Raw genomic sequence first — 16,780 nt, forward strand, 5'->3', positions numbered from 1 at the left:
ACCAAGTTGCCATACTATAAGCTCATGCTATATTCTGGCTGGTGTAGTCACATTCATCCTTCCAGCGTGGCAATCGTCATCTCTACGTTGACGTATGGACATCAGACCTCAGGTCATCGGGAACACAATGTTAATTTTATTAGGTTGTAGTCATTCAACCATTCGCAAACAGAGCTCACGCTGAGGTTGGCTTAGTTCGCCGTGAATTGGGTCACGGTGGTTCTTATGGAAATGTAGAAAAGGGGTTGGTTCATAATTTCCAACCAATGCCTATTTGCGTGGCCACTAATTGAGCATATTGTACTTCTGAAAGCAATTCTCTCAAACTAAAATTACATTTAATCTTTTCACAAATAGTTTCATATTTAAACATTTTAAATTGCACAACAATTCCATGTGAATCTCATAATGAGAATGTGTAGACTTTCCAAGATACAGTTTGTCGTCCTATCATCAGATATAACGTCTCAGACGACAACTGATCTAACATCATATTCTTTAAGTACCAACGGATACTTTCAATTGGTTGGATTACAGAAATATTGTTCGGTTCCCAACCTTTTGATGTTACCACGCTCTCTCTGTTACCAAAGGGCTTTCCAAGAGTCCATTCTGTAGAGTAGAGAGAGAAAAGGGGGAAAGGTATTTATGGGGGTCATAAAGCTCACAAACAGGGCAACGTCATGACAACAGACTGATGATTAAATCAAATCAACGTCATGACAACAGACTGATGATTAAATCAAATCAAATCAAAGTTTATTTGTCACGTGCGCCGAATACAACAGGTGTAAACCTGTGAAATGCTTACTAACAGGCTCTAACCAATGGTGCCAAAAAAAAGGTGTGCGTGCATGTGTGCGTGTGTGTGTGTGTGTAGGTAAGTAAATAAATAAAACAACAGTAAAAAGACATTTGAAAAAAGAGTAGCGAGGCTATATACAGACACCTGTTAGTCAGGCTGATTGAGGTAGTATGTACATGTGGGTATGGTTAAAGTGACTATGCATATATGATGAACAGAGAGTAGCAGAAGCGTAAATAGAGGGGTTGGTGGGTGGTGGGACACAATGCAGATAGCACTGTTAGCCAATGTGCGGGAGCACTGGTTGGTCGTGCCAATTTAGGTAGTATGTACATGAATGTATAGGGAGGAATACTGTGTTGTTGATGATGCCAGAACCATATTGAAGGATATGTTCCCTCCTATAGGAGCAGTCAAAAGCATCAGCACCCCTCAAGATCTGAACCGCAGCTCAGGTAAAGCATTATTACTGTTCTACCACTTATCGTCTACAACGGTGGGTTGGTGTGTGTGTGTGAGGATGTACACAGTGTTGGACTTGAATGAATGTGAATTAACACTACATGACCAAAGGTATGTGGACACCTGCTTGCCCAACATCTCATTCTAAAATCATGGGCATTAATATGGAGTTGGTCCCCGCTATGCTGCTATAACAGCTTCCACTCTTCTGGGAAGGATTTCCACTAGATGTTGGAACGTTGCTGCGGGGACCATTCAGCCACAAGAGCATTAGTGAGGTCGGGCACTGATGTTTGGCAATTAGGCCTGGCTCGCAGTTGGCGTTCCATTTCATCCCAAAGGTGTTCATTGAGGTTAAAGTCAGGGATCTGTGCAGGCTAGTCAAGTTCTTCCACACCAATCTCGACAAACCATTTCTGTATGTACCTCGCTTTCTGCACGGTGGCATTGTCATGCTGAAACAGAAAAGGGCCTTCCCCAACCGGTTGCCACAATGTTGGAAGCACAGAATCGTCTAGAATGTCATTGTATGCTGTAGCATTAACATTTCACTTCACTGGAACTAAGGGGCCCGAACCATGAAAAACAGCCCCAGACAATTATTCCTCCTCCACCAAACTTTACAGTTGGCACTATGCATTGGGGCAGATGGCATTCTCCTGGCATCCGCCAAACCCAGATTCGTCCGTCGGACAGCCAGATGGTGAAGCGGGATTCATCACTCCAGAAAATATATTTCCGTTGCTCCAGTGTATAATGGCGGCGAGCTTTACAACACTCCAGCCAACGCTGGTGATCTTAGGCTTATGTGCGGCTACTCGGCCATGGAAACCCATTTTGTGAAGCTGCTGACTAACAATTATTGTGCTGAATTTGCTTCCAGAGGCCTTATGGAACTCGGTAGTGAGTGTTGCAACTGAGGACTGATGATTGTTATGCGTTTCAGCAGTCTGTTTTCCCGTTCTGTGAGCTTGTGTGGCCTACCACTTTGCGGCTGAGCCGTTGTTGCTCCTAGACGTTTCCACTTCACAATACCTGCACTTACAGTTGACTGGGTAGCTCTTGCAGGGCACAAATTTGACGAACTGACTTGTTGTGAAGTTTGCATCCTATGACGGTGCCACGTTGAAAGTCGCTGAGCTCTTCAGTAAGGCCATTCTACTGCCAATATTCGTCTATGGAGATTGCATGGCTTTGTGCTCAATTTTATACACCTGTCAGCAACGAGCGTGACTGAAATAGCCAAATCCACACATTTGAAAGGGTATCCACATACAGTGGGGAGGACAAGTATTTGATACTGCCGATTTTGCAGGTTTTCCTACTTACAATGTATGTAGAGGTCGGTCATTTTTTATCATAGGTATACTTCAACTGTGAGAGACGGAATCTAACACAAAAATCCAGAAAATAACATTGTATGATTTTTAAGTAATTAATTAGCATTTTATTGCATGACATAATAAGTATTTGATACATCAGAAAAGCAGAACTTAATATTTGGTACAGAAACCTGTGTTACTGTGTTGGGATGGTGTGTTACTGTTTGGGATGGTTGTGTTACTGTGTGTTGGGATGGTGTGTTACTGTGTTGGGATGGTGTGTTACTGTTTGTTGGGATGGTTGTGTTACTGTGTGTTGGGATGGTGTGTTACTGTGTGTTGGGATGGTGTGTTAATGTTTGGGATGGTGTGTTAATGTGTTGGGATGGTGTGTTACTGTGTTGGGATGGTGTGTTACTGTTTGGGATGGTGTGTTACTGTGTGTTGGGATGGTGTGTTACTGTGTGTTGGGATGGTGTGTTACTGTGTTGGGATGGTGTGTTACTGTTTGTTGGGATGGTTGTGTTACTGTGTGTTGGGATGGTGTGTTACTGTGTGTTGGGATGGTGTGGTACTGTGTGTTGGGATGGTGTGGTACTGTGTGTTGGGATGGTGTGGTACTGTGTGTTGGGATGGTGTGGTACTGTGTGTTGGGATGGTGTGTTACTGTGTGTTGGGATGGTGTGTTACTGTGTGTTGGGATGGTGTGGTACTGTGTTGGGATGGTGTGTTACTGTCTGCTGGGATGGTGTGTTACTGTCTGCTGGGATGGTGTGTTACTGTCTGTTGGGATGGTGTGTTACTGTCTGTTGGGATGGTGTGTTACTGTCTGTTGGGATGGTGTGTTACTGTGTGTTGGGACGGTGTGTTAATTTGTGTTGGGATGGTGTGTTACTGTGTTGGGACGGTGTGTTAATTTGTGTTGGGACGGTGTATTACTATGTTGGGATGGTGTGTTACTGTGTGTTGGGATGGTGTGTTACTGTGTGTTGGGATGGTGTGTTACTGTGTTGGGATGGTGTGTTACTGTGTTGGGATGGTGTGTTACTGTGTTGGGATGTTGTGTTACTGTGTGTTGGGATGTTGTGTTACTGTGTGTTGGGATGTTGTGTTACTGTGTGTTGGGATGGTGTGTTACTGTGTGTTGGGATGGTGTGTTACTGTTTGTTGGGATGGTTGTGTTACTGTGTGTTGGGATGGTTGTGTTACTGTGTGTTGGGATGGTGTGTTACTGTGTGTTGGGATGGTGTGTTAATGTTTGGGATGGTGTGTTACTGTGTTGGGATGGTGTGTTACTGTTTGGGATGGTTGTGTTACTGTGTGTTGGGATGGTGTGTTACTGTGTTGGGATGGTGTGTTACTGTGTGTTGGGATGGTGTGTTACTGTGTTGGGATGGTGTGTTACTGTGTGTTGGGATGGTGTGGTACTGTGTGTTGGGATGGTGTGTTACTGTGTGTTGGGATGGTGTGGTACTGTGTGTTGGGATGGTGTGGTACTGTGTGTTGGGATGGTGTGGTACTGTGTGTTGGGATGGTGTGGTACTGTGTGTTGGGATGGTGTGTTACTGTGTTGGGATGGTGTGTTACTGCGTTGTTCTTTAAGCTGTGTGATTATTCATGGAAGTGGATGCATTGAAAATTCCCTTCTAGTTCCCTTCTGTGCAGTTGAGTCGACATGTTGAGTGTGCAGTTGAGTCGACATGTTGAGTCGACAGAAGACCGAGGAGGAAAATACATAGCTGTTATCAAAATTGTAAATGTAACTTTATCCCCTCCAAGTGCATAATGGTTATCTTGTTCAACGTGTGGTCTGAAGATATTCTCCTCTCTTTGTCCTGTAACTGAACACCACACACACACCCCCAGTTGTCATGCTGAACAGTTGTTGCTGAACAGCCCAATTTTCAGTGTCTACATCCCAAATGGCACATTACTCCCTATTTAATGCACTACTTTAGACTGTGCTCTTGTCAACAGTAGTGCACTATGTAGGGAGTAGGGTGCCATGCAGCCAGTGAATCCCTGGAGTAGTGTTGTTCAGTTAGGGTTATTCCATGTTGATGACTATTGTCACCCTGTGACTGATGTCCTCTCTGACTCCTCCCACAGACCTGTCCACTCCGGATGCCCTCAGAAAGCACGCCAGCAGCACCCTGGCCCTTTCCTGTCCACCAGCTCACGGGGTGGGAGGGGCTCTTGGTCAGAGGAAGAGGCTCCTGAAGGCACCCACGCTGGCTGAACTCTACAGCTCCGAGTCTGACGTACGTGTGTGGTGGGGCTGACCCCATTTAGTCAATTGTTTGGTCAATAGGCTGTTAGTACCAGTCAAAAGTTTAGACACACCTACTCATTCAAGAGCTTTCTTCATTTTTAGACGCCTTTGTTAGGTTCAGATTTGGTGCGGTCCAGACCGGCCTGGACTTCAACGTCCACGGGCATAGATTTTTGGTCCGGACCAGATCTGAACCAATCATAAACGTTTATGTTTGGTTCAGATTCTGTCCTTTCTGGACCAGCCTTGATTTAGCCCAAACATAGACTAATATAAATGACATATTTTCAACTTTCAGAACCGTAAATTAACCTGATTTCAACGTCCGTAAAATATGCCTTTTCATCATCCTCAAAACATATATTTTAAACACAGGGAAACACCTTTTCACCTTTCATTCATAACTAAAAGGAACCGAGCTGTAACATCTGGAAAATATAGATATGTTTTATTTTCAATGTCGTTTTGCTTACTCGGACTATTTTAGTTTTGCTGGTGCAGAATTCTTTGGTCTTGCCTATGGCAGCAGATCAGCACAGACCGGACCTGGCCATATAGGTCAGGCCCTATTGTGTCTTATTCGGATGCAATTTGTTTTACTGGGGGAGGTCGGGTAATGTAATTATGTGCACGAGCACAAAATACCACATCTGTAATTTTAGTCCCGTTCGAATCTGCCGTTTCAGTCATTTTTACATGGCAGTATTTATAAAAATTAAAAAAGTACACTTACATTTTTTTTAACCTTTTATTTAACTAGGAAAGTCAGTTAAAAACATATTCTTATTTACAATGACGGCCTACCGGGGAACAGTGGGTTAACTGCCTTGTTCAAGGGCAGAACGACAGATTTGTACCTTGTCAGCTCGGGGATTCAATCCAGCAACCTTTCGGTTACTGGCCCAACACACTAACCACTAGACTACCTGCTGGTTACTGGCCCAACACACTAACCACTCGGCTACCTGCTGGTTACTGGCCCAACACTCTAACCACTCAGATACTTTCTGCAGTAGAGTAAATTCCAGCCAGAATAACCTGCTGTTTTTGGGCGAACTCTAGTGTCCTCTGGTAATGCTCGTATCGACATCCCTGTGTTTTGAGAGAAATGTCTTAGTTTCACAGGTGTTGCTCGCGGTTTGCGCTAGAAAACTAGAACTGATTTGATAAATTGAACTAAGTGCTGCACATACGAATGTTATATATGAATGGCCCACATGTAGCCTGTCAACTTTCACAGGGAATGCTTTCTTTTGTTTTGTGCTTATGAATTGTATATTACCAAAGGCATCCGTAAAAAATATTGAGCCTATTTAATCCCTTGCTGTTATTAGATCGCAATGCAGCATACAACTGAACTCGTTTGGAACAAGTTAACTTTCTCATCCATAACATTAAAACGCATCACTGTGAAACAAAGATAATGCTCCATCATTCATTGAATCAGATGGCTCATTCATCACAAAACCCACTGATATTGCCAACAACTTTAATTACTTTTTCATTGACAAGATAAGCAAATTTAGGGATGACATGCCAGCACCAAATGCTGACACTACACATCCAAGTATATCTAACTAAATTAGGAAAGACCACAAGTATATCTAACTAAATTATGAAAGACCACTTTTGAACTCTGTAAAGTCACTGTGGAAGAGGTAAAAAAAGTTAATGTTGTCTATGAATGACAAGCCACCGGGGTTTGACAATCTAGATGGAAAATTACAGTAAGATAATAGCGGACAATATTGCCACTCCTATTTGCCACATCTTCAATTTAAGCCTACTAGAAAGTGTGTCCTCAGGCCTGGAGGGAATCAAAGTCATTCCTCTACCTAAGAATAGTAAAGCCCCCTTCACTAGCTCAAATAGCCCAATCCCAATACATAGGTATTCCTTTTGTCCAGATGGGATAGGGCAGTGTGATGGTGATCGCATAGTCTGTGGACCTGTTGGGGTGGTATGAGAATTGGAGTGGTATCTGGGAGGTTGCTGTTGTGAGCCATGACCAGCCTTTGAAAGGACTTTATGGCTACCGACACTAGTGGTACGGGGCGGTAATCATTTAAGCAGGTTACCTTCACTTCCTTGGGCACAGGGACTATGGTGGTTTGCTTAAAATGTGTAGGTATTACAGACTCGATCAGGGAGAGGTTGAAGACACTTGCCAGTTGGTCTGCGCATGAGTACACTTCCTGATAATCCGTCTGTCCCCGCGGCTTTGTGAATGTTGACCTGTTTAAAGGCCTTGCTCACATTGGCTATCGAGAGTGTTATCACACAGTTGTCCAGAACAGCTGGTGCTCTCATGCATGCTTCAGTGTTGCTTGCCTCGACGTGAGCATAAAAGGCATCTAGCTTGTCTGGTAGGCTTGCGTCACTGGGCAGCTCGCATCTGGGTTTCCCTTTTTATAGTCCGTAGTAGTTTATGCACGCATATAGGGAAGAACATTCAACAAGCACAGCAATTACACAAGAGACTGATGATTGACTGAGAAATTAATGATAAAATTGTGGTGGCTGTCTTGTTAGACTTCAGTGCAGCTTTTGACATTATCGATCATAGTCTGCTACTTGAAAAACGTATGTGGATAAAGAGTTACATGCCTAACAGAACACAGAGGGTGTTCTTTAATGGAAGACTCTCAAACATAATCCAGGTAGAAACAGGAATTCCCCAGGGTAGCTGTTTAGGCCCCTTGCTTTTTTCAAAATTGACTAACGACATGCTACTGGCTTTGAATTAGGCCAGTGTGTCGATGTATTTACACATGTTAAGTTTACTGAAAATAAACGCAGTTGACAGTGAGAGGACGTTTTCTTTTTTTGCTGAGTTTATAAATATATGGTTGAGCGATGACCGAGCGGCTGCAATAGTGATGTAATTACATGACCTACATTTCTAGTAATACTAGTCCCGTGCGAATAGGGTCTTTGGTAATGTGTATGCAATGTGCCACATAAAGAGAGCAAGGGTTTAAAACAAATTAGGGATTTCGATAAGTATACTTTTCAGTCAGAAATGGCTGTGATTTATGTTACAGCTTCAGCAACACGGACAGAGAGAGAGAGACAGCACTATACACACTGATGTTCTGTGGTGGTCGCTGTAGCAGGGAGGAGAGAGAGACAGCGGGTGCTAGTCAGTTTTTATTTTTATTTCATCAAACTGTGTGCTTAAAGCACAGACAAGCTCAGTGAATATAGTTGATTTGATTAAAACGCATAGGATGTATGGAAAATCTCACATTTTAAAAAGAGCTTTCTTGTACTCCTTGTTGTAGAATAGGCTTTTATTTGTGATGTATGGATAACACAAACAATCACATTCTATCCACGCATGACGGCTGTCTCCTACTAAAAACAAATCTTGGTCGACCAAGAGTCTTCTGGTCAAGGAAGCTCTTGACTTTCACAGAGAGACAAATGTATATGTTCCTTCATCGAGCCCACATCCAGAACTACTGCACATTCCTTACTATCCAATTTGTAGCAGCAGGTTAGTGTGTTTCTAATGGGGTGTATATGCCTACATCAGTCATGTGTATCTCCTCATTAACAGGATGAGCCCAGTCACAGCTCCTCCAGTTTGTCAGCATCCATGTTGGACGCCTCGTCTCCGGGATCTGTCCTGGGGAAGAACAGTAAGATACCTTCACTCTCTTTTTGTTGTTTTTGAAAGTTGTATTTATTATGTTTTCACTGAATTCGTAAACTGTTACATATTCCACATAAACATACACATTATTATATGAAAAAGTACATTTCCAGACATTTCGTAACACCAAACATGAATACTAACTAGTACACTAGATCCCTCCACCTTGATGGCTCCCGAGGTATAGAAAACTAAGGCTGCGTCCTAAATGGAACACTAGACTATACAGACAATACAGTCAAACAGGTAGAGAGCCAAAGACACACTGGTCCCCTAGCACATCAAACCCACCCCCCAAGTCTCTACGGCTGGCCATGCTTTCCTCCAGGCTACCCCAGCCAACAGTTCTGCACCCCCCGCAGCTACTTTGCCCAAGCCTCCCCAGCTTCTCCTTCACCCAAATCCAGATAGCAGATGTTCTGAAAGACCTGTAAAACCTGGACCCGTACAAATCAGCTGGGCTAGGCAATCTGGACCCTCTCTTTCAAAAAATTATCCGCCGCCATTGTTGCAAACCCCTATTACCAGTCTGTTCAACCTCTCTTTTATATCGTCAGAGATCCCTAAAGATTGGAAAACTGTCCCGGTCATCCCCCTCTTCAAAGTGGGTGACACTCTAGACCCAAACTGTTACAGACCTATAGCCATCCTGCCCTGCCTTTCTAAAGTCTTCGAAAGCCAAGTTAATAAACAGATCACTGACCATTTCGAATCCCACCGCACCTTCTCTGCTGTCCAATCCGGTTTCCGAGCTGGTAACAGGTGCACCTCAGCTACACTCAAGGTACTAAACGATATCATAACCGCCATCAATAAAAGACAGTACTGTGCAGCCGTCTTCATCGACCTGGCCAAGGCTTTCGACTCTGTCAATCACCATATTCTTATCGGCAGACTCAGTAGCCTCGGTTTTTCTAATGACTGCCTTGCTTGGTTCTCCAACTACTTTGCGGACAGAGTTCAGTGTGTCATATTGGATGCAGTCTATCACAGTGCCATCCGTTTTGTCACCAAAGCTTCATATACCACCCACCACTGCGACCTGTATGCTCTAATCGGCTGGCCCGCGCTACATACTCGTCGTCAGACCCACTGGCCCCAGGTCATCTAAATCTTTGCTAGGTAAAGCGCCGCCTTGTCTCAGCTCACTGTTCACGATAACAACACCCACCCGTAGCACGTGCTCCAGCAGGTATATTTCACTGATCATCCCGAAAGCAAACACCCTCTTTGGCTGCTTTTCCTTCCAGTTCTCTGCTGCCAATGACTGGAACGAATTGCAAAAATTGCTGAAGCTGGAGACTTATATCTCCCTCACTAACTTTAAGCATCAGCTAACCGATCACTGCAGCTGTACATAGTCCATCTGTAAATAGCCCACCCAATCTACCTACCTCATCCCCATATTGTTTTTATTTACTTTGCTGCTCTTTTGAACACCAGTATCACTACTTACACACCATCATCTGCTCATCGTCATCTGCTCATATATCACTCCAGTGTTAATCTGCTAAATTGTAATTACTTTGCTACTATGGCCTATTTATTGCCTTACCACCTCACGCCATTCGCACACACTGTATATAGACTTTATTTTCTAATGTGTTATTGACTGTATGTTTGTTTATTCCATGTGTAACTCTGTGTTGTTGTTTGTGTTGCACTGCTTTGCTTTATCTTGGCCAGGTCGCAGTTGTAAATGAGAACTTGTTCTCAACTAGCCTACCTGGTTAAATAAAGGTGAAATAAAACACTTAAATTAACAAGCATAACATAGCATTTAAGTAATCTAAACAAATAGTGAAACACAAAGATACTTATTTGGGTTAATTTAAGGAGTTTTAAAATTAGATGGGCCCATGTCTTCTACAAAAGATAAGGTTGCCAGATGTTATAGAATTGCAGATCCCCTAACAGAGTAGCACATGTTATTGAACTGCAGATCCCCTAACAGAGTAGCACATGTTATTGAATTGCAGATCCCCTAACAGAGTAGCACATGTTATTGAACTGCAGATCCCCTAACAGAGTAGCACATGTTATTGAACTGCAGATCCCCTAACAGAGTAGCACATGTTATTGAACTGCAGATCCCCTAACAGAGTAGCACATGTTATTGAACTGCAGATCCCCTAACAGAGTAGCACATGTTATTGAATTGCAGATCCCCTAACAGAGTAGCACATGTTATTGAACTGCAGATCCCCTAACAGAGTAGCACATGTTATAGAACTGCAGATCCCCTAACAGAGTAGCACATGTTATTGAACTGCAGATCCCCTAACAGAGTAGCACATGTTATTGAACTGCAGATCCCCTAACAGAGTAGCACATGTTATTGAACTGCAGATCCCCTAACAGAGTAGCACATGTTATAGAACTGCAGATCCCCTAACAGAGTAGCACATGTTATTGAACTGCAGATCCCCTAACAGAGTAGCACATGTTATTGAACTGCAGATCCCCTAACAGAGTAGCACATGTTATTGAACTGCAGATCCCCTAACAGAGTAGCACATGTTATTGAACTGCAGATCCCCTAACAGAGTAGCACATTTCTCTAGTTTCAGATGTTACATGACTTCCTTTATGCAGTGGTTAAAAGGAGGAGACAAACCTTCCTTCCACTTAAACAGTTTAAAACGTCTATCTAGGAGGGTAGGAAATGTTTGCATATTGCCCATATAGAGGAGTGAATGTTTGCATATTGCCCATATAGAGGAGTGAATGTTTGCATATTGCCCATATAGAGGAGTGAATGTTTGCATATTGCCCATATAGAGGAGTGAATGCTAGCATATTGCCCATATTGAGGAGTGAATGTTTGCATATTGCCCATATAAAGAAGTGAATGTTGGCATATAGAGTAGTGACTGTTAGCATATTGCCCATATTAGAGGAGTGAATGCTAGCATATTGCACATGTAGAGTAGTGAATGTTAGCATATAGAGTGGTGAATGTTAGTATTTTGTCCATATAAAGTAGTGAATGTTAGCATATTGACCATATAGAGCAGTAAATGTTTGCATTTTGCCCATATAGAGGAGTGAATGCTAGCATATAGAGTAGTGACTGTTAGCATATTGCCTATGTAGAGGAGTGAATGTTTGCATATTGCCCATATATGGTAGTGAATGCAAGCATATTGCCCATATAGAGGAGTGAATGTTGGCATATTGCTCATATATGGTAGTGAATGCTTGCATATTTCCCATATATGGTAGTGAATGCTAGCATATTGCCATTATAGAGGAGTGTGTTGTCCTCTGGGCTGTGTTACTGTGCGTTGTCCTCTGGGCTGTGTTACTGTGCGTTGTCCTCTGGGCTGTGTTACTGTGCGTTGTCCTCTGGGCTGTGTTACTGTGCGTTGTCCTCTGGGCTGTGTTACTGTGCGTTGTCCTCTGGGCTGTGTTACTGTGCGTTGTCCTCTGGGCTGTGTTACTGTGCGTTGTCCTCTTGGCTGTGTTACTGTGCGTTGTCCTCTTGGCTGTGTTACTGTGCGTTGTCCTCTGGGCTGTGTTACTGTGCGTTGTCCTCTGGGCTGTGATCAAATCAAATCAAAGCGTATTTGTCACGTGCGCTGAATACAACAGGTGTAGTAGACCTTACAGTGAAATGCTGAATACAACAGGTGTAGTAGACCTCACAGTGAAATGCTGAATACAACAGGTGTAGTAGACCTTACAGTGAAATGCTGAATACAACAGGTGTAGTAGACCTTACAGTGAAATGCTGAATACAACAGGTGTAGTAGACCTCACAGTGAAATGCTGAATACAACAGGTGTAGAAGACCTCACAGTGAAATGCTGAATACAACAGGTGTAGTAGACCTTACAGTGAAATGCTGAATACAACAGGTGTAGTAGACCTTACAGTGAAATGCTGAATACAACAGGTGTAGTAGACCTCACAGTGAAATGCTGAATACAACAGGTGTAGTAGACCTCACAGTGAAATGCTGAATACAACAGGTGTAGAAGACCTCACAGTGAAATGCTGAATACAACAGGTGTAGTAGACCTTACAGTGAAATGCTGAATACAACAGGTGTAGAAAACCTTACAGTGAAATGATGAATACAACAGGTGTAGAAGACCTTACAGTGAAATGCTGAATACAACAGGTGTAGTAGACCTTACAGTGAAATGCCGAATACAACAGGTGTAGTAGACCTTACAGTGAAATGCCGAATACAACAGGTGTAGTAGACCTTACAGTGAAATGCTGAATACAACAGGTGTAGTAGACCTTACAGTGAAATGCTGAATACAACAGGTGTAGTAGACCTTACAGTGAAATGATGAATACAACAGGTGTAGTAGACCTTACAGTGAAATGCTGAATACAACAGGTGTAGTAGACCTGTGGAGGCTATATACAGGAGGTACTGTTACAGAGTCAATGTGGAGGCTATATACAGGGGGAACCGGTACAGAGTCAATGTGGAGGCTATATACAGGGGGTACCGGTACAGAGTCAATGTGGAGGCTATATACAGGGTGTTACGGTACAGAGTCAATGTGGAGGCTATATACAGGGTGTACCGGTACAGAGTCAATGTGGAGGCTCTATACAGGGTGTACCGGTACAGAGTCAATGTGGAGGCTCTATACAGGGTGTACCGGTACAGAGTCAATGTGGAGGCTATATACAGGGGGTACCGGTACAGAGTCAATGTGGAGACTATATACAGGGGGTACCAGTACAGAGTCAATGTGGAGGCTCTATACAGGGTGTACCGGTACAGAGTCAATGTGGAGGCTATATACAAGGGGTACCGGTACAGAGTCAATGTGGAGGCTATATACAGGAGGAACCAGTACAGAGTCAATGTGGAGACTATATACAGGGGGTACCGGTACAGAGTCAATGTGGAGGCTATATACAGGGGGTACCGGTACAGAGTCAATGTGGAGGCTATATACAGGGGGTACCGGTACAGAGTCAATGTGGAGGCTATATACAGGGTGTTACGGTACAGAGTCAATGTGGAGGCTATATACAGGGTGTACCGGTACAGAGTCAATGTGGAGGCTCTATACAGGGTGTACCGGTACAGAGTCAATGTGGAGGCTCTATACAGGGTGTACCGGTACAGAGTCAATGTGGAGGCTATATACAGGGGGTACCGGTACAGAGTCAATGTGGAGACTATATACAGGGGGTACCAGTACAGAGTCAATGTGGAGGCTCTATACAGGGTGTACCGGTACAGAGTCAATGTGGAGGCTATATACAAGGGGTACCGGTACAGAGTCAATGTGGAGGCTATATACAGGAGGAACCAGTACAGAGTCAATGTGGAGGCTATATACAGGGGGTACCGGTACAGAGTCAATGTGGAGGCTATATACAGGGGGTACCGGTACAGAGTCAATGTGGAGGCTATATACAGGGGGTACTGTTACAGAGTCAATGTGGAGGCTATATACAGGGGGGTACCGGTACAGAGTCAATGTGGAGGCTATATACAGGGGGTACCGGTACAGAGTCAATGTGGAGGCTATATACAGGTGGTACCGGTACTGAGTCAATGTGCAGGGGCATCGGTTAGTTGGTCTAATTGAGGTAATATATACATGTAGGTATGGTTAAAGTGACTATGCATAGATGATAAACAGAGTAGCAGCAGTGTAAAGGAGGGGTTGGCGGAGGGGGGTGTTGTCTTGCTGTGTGTTACCATGTGTTGGGATAAAGTAGGAGGAGTGATACTACTTTAGTCCTATTGGCCCTGGTCAAATGTAGTGCACTACTTTAGTCCTATTGGCCCTGGTCAAATGTAGTGCACTACTTTAGTCCTATTGGCCCTGGTCAAATGTAGGGCACTACTTTAGTCCTATGGGCCCTGGTCAAATGTAGTGCACTACTTTACTCCTATGGGCCCTGGTCAAATGTAGTGCACTACACTCTCAAACTGCTTGTTCCCAGGGCCTCCCGAGTGGTGCGGTGGTCTAAGACACTGCATCGCAGTTGCTAGCTGTGCCACTACAGATCCTGGTTCGAGTCCAGGCTCTGCAGTTGCTAGCTGTGCCACTACAGATCCTGGTTCGAGTCCAGGCTGGTGCGACCCATGAGGCGGCGCACAATTGGCCCAGCGTCGTCCGGGATAGAGGAGGGTTTGGCCAGCAGGGATGTTCTTGTTCCATCGCGCACTAGCGACTCCTGTGGCGGGTCGGGCAGGGTGCACGCTGACACTGTCGCCAGCTGTACAGTGTTTTCTCCGACACATTGGTGCGGCTGACTTGCGGGTTAAGAGAGCAGTGTGTCAAAAAGCAGTGCGGCTTGTGCTTCAGAGGATGCACGGCTCTCGACCTTGGCCTCTCCCGAGTCCTTACGGGAGTTGCAGCGATGAGACAAGACTGTAACTACCAATTGGAGACCATGAAATTGAGGAGAAAACGGGGTAAATGTAAAAAAATAAAAACTGCCTGTTCCCTCTGTCCTTCTAGCCTGTCTTCTCTCTCTCCCCTCCAGCACCCCCTAGGTTCCTGCCCATCACCATGACTCCCCAGCCTGACAGTCGCCCCTCCCCTCAGAGGAGACATTCCATTGAGAAGGAGCCCCCCGCCAGCGTACGACCCTTCACAGCCCCCACCAGACAGAGCTCCAAGTCTCTGGTATGTACACTACTGTGTGCTGCAGACAGCCTCACCATGGTATTATAGTGTACACTACTGTGTGCTGCAGACAGCCTCACCATGGTATTATAGTGTACACTACTGTGTGCTGCAGACAGCCTCACCATGGTATTATAGTGTACACTACTGTGTGCTGCAGACAGCCTCACCATGGTATTATAGTGTACACTACTGTGTGCTGCAGACAACCTCACTATGGTATTATAGTGTACACTACTGTGTGCTGCAGACAGTCAAGCCTCATGTTTTCAATTACCTGGTTGGCCTCGTGTTTTCAATTACCTGGTTGGCATCGTGTTTTCAATTACCTGGTTGGCATCGTGTTTTCAAACACATTGTATGATGCTTCAAATGGCATAAAAATATTGTCCCATCTCCCTGCCATAATGTGAGATGGTTTCTCTGAGGTAACTTACTTGCTGAATGACCTGGTACTGGTCAGATCAGGCAGTGTGTCATGGAGGGCTGGTACTGGTCAGATCAGGCAGTGTATCATGGAGGGCTTGTACTGGTCAGGTCAGGCAGTGTGTCATGGAGGGCTGGTACTGGTCAGGTCAGGCAGTGTGTCATGTGGGCTGGTACTGGTCAGGTCAGGCAGTGTGTCATGTGGGCTGGTACTGATCAGGTCAGGCAGTGTGTCATGGAGGGCTGGTACTGGTCAGATCAGGCAGTGTGTCATGTGGGCTGGTACTGGTCAGGTCAGGCAGTGTGTCATGTAGGCTGGTACTGGTCAGGTCAGGCAGTGTGTCATGGAGGGCTGGTACTGGTCAGGTCAGGCAGTGTGTCATGTAGGCTGGTACTGGTCAGGTCAGGCAGTGTGTCATGGAGGGCTGGTACTGGTCAGGTCAGGTAGTGTGTCATGGAGGGCTGGTACTTGTCAGGTCAGGCAGTGTATCATGGAGGGCTGGTACTGGTCAGGTCAGGCAGTGTGTCATGGGGGGCTGGTACTGGTCAGTCCAGGCAGTGTGTCATGTGGGCTGGTACTGGTCAGATCAGGCAGTGTGTCATGGAGGACGACTAGGAACACATGGAGGGCTGGTACTGGTCAGATCAGGCGTTGTGTCATGGAGGACGACTAGGAACATATGGAGGGCTGGTACTTGTCAGGTCAGGCATTGTGTCATGGAGGGCTGGTACTGGTCAGATCAGGCCGTGTGTCATGGAGGACGACTAGGAACACATGGAGGGCTGGTACTGGTCAGGCAGTGTGTCATGGAGGGCTGGTACTGGTCAGGTCAGGCAGTGTGTCATGGAGGGCTGGTACTGGTCAGATCAGGCAGTGTGTCATGGAGGGCTGGTACTGGTCAGGTCAGGCTGTGTATCACGGAGGGCTGGTACTGGTCAGGTCAGGCAGTGTGTCATGGAGGATGACTAGGAACACATGGAGGGCTGGTACTGGTCAGGCAGTGTGTCATGGAGGGCTGGTACTGGTCAGATCATGCAGTGTGTCATGGGGGGGACTAGGAACACATGGGGGGCTGGTACTGGTCAGGTCAGGCAGTATGTCATGGAGGGCTGGTACAGGTCAGATCAGGCAGTGTGTCATGGAGGGCTGGTACTGGTCAGGTCAGGCAGTGTGTCATGGAGGGCTGGTACTGGTCAGGTCAGGCAGTGTGTCAT

At 45.2% G+C, this 16,780-nt stretch overlaps 1 protein-coding gene across 1 annotated transcript in view; it reads left to right on the plus strand.

Annotated features, from left to right (window-relative positions):
• LOC139373878 (protein spire homolog 1-like) overlaps nt 1-16,780 on the plus strand; it is a 107,882-nt gene that overhangs the window by 69,085 nt on the left and 22,017 nt on the right. The window contains exons 9-12 of the mRNA XM_071114973.1: nt 1,213-1,260; nt 4,699-4,850; nt 8,424-8,505; nt 14,997-15,139. Of these exons, the coding sequence (XP_070971074.1) occupies nt 1,213-1,260; nt 4,699-4,850; nt 8,424-8,505; nt 14,997-15,139 (425 nt within the window). The remainder of the gene's footprint in view (nt 1-1,212; nt 1,261-4,698; nt 4,851-8,423; nt 8,506-14,996; nt 15,140-16,780) is intronic.

This window comes from Oncorhynchus clarkii, chromosome 18, assembly GCF_045791955.1.
Source record: "Oncorhynchus clarkii lewisi isolate Uvic-CL-2024 chromosome 18, UVic_Ocla_1.0, whole genome shotgun sequence".
NCBI classification, from domain to species: Eukaryota; Metazoa; Chordata; class Actinopteri; order Salmoniformes; family Salmonidae; genus Oncorhynchus; species Oncorhynchus clarkii.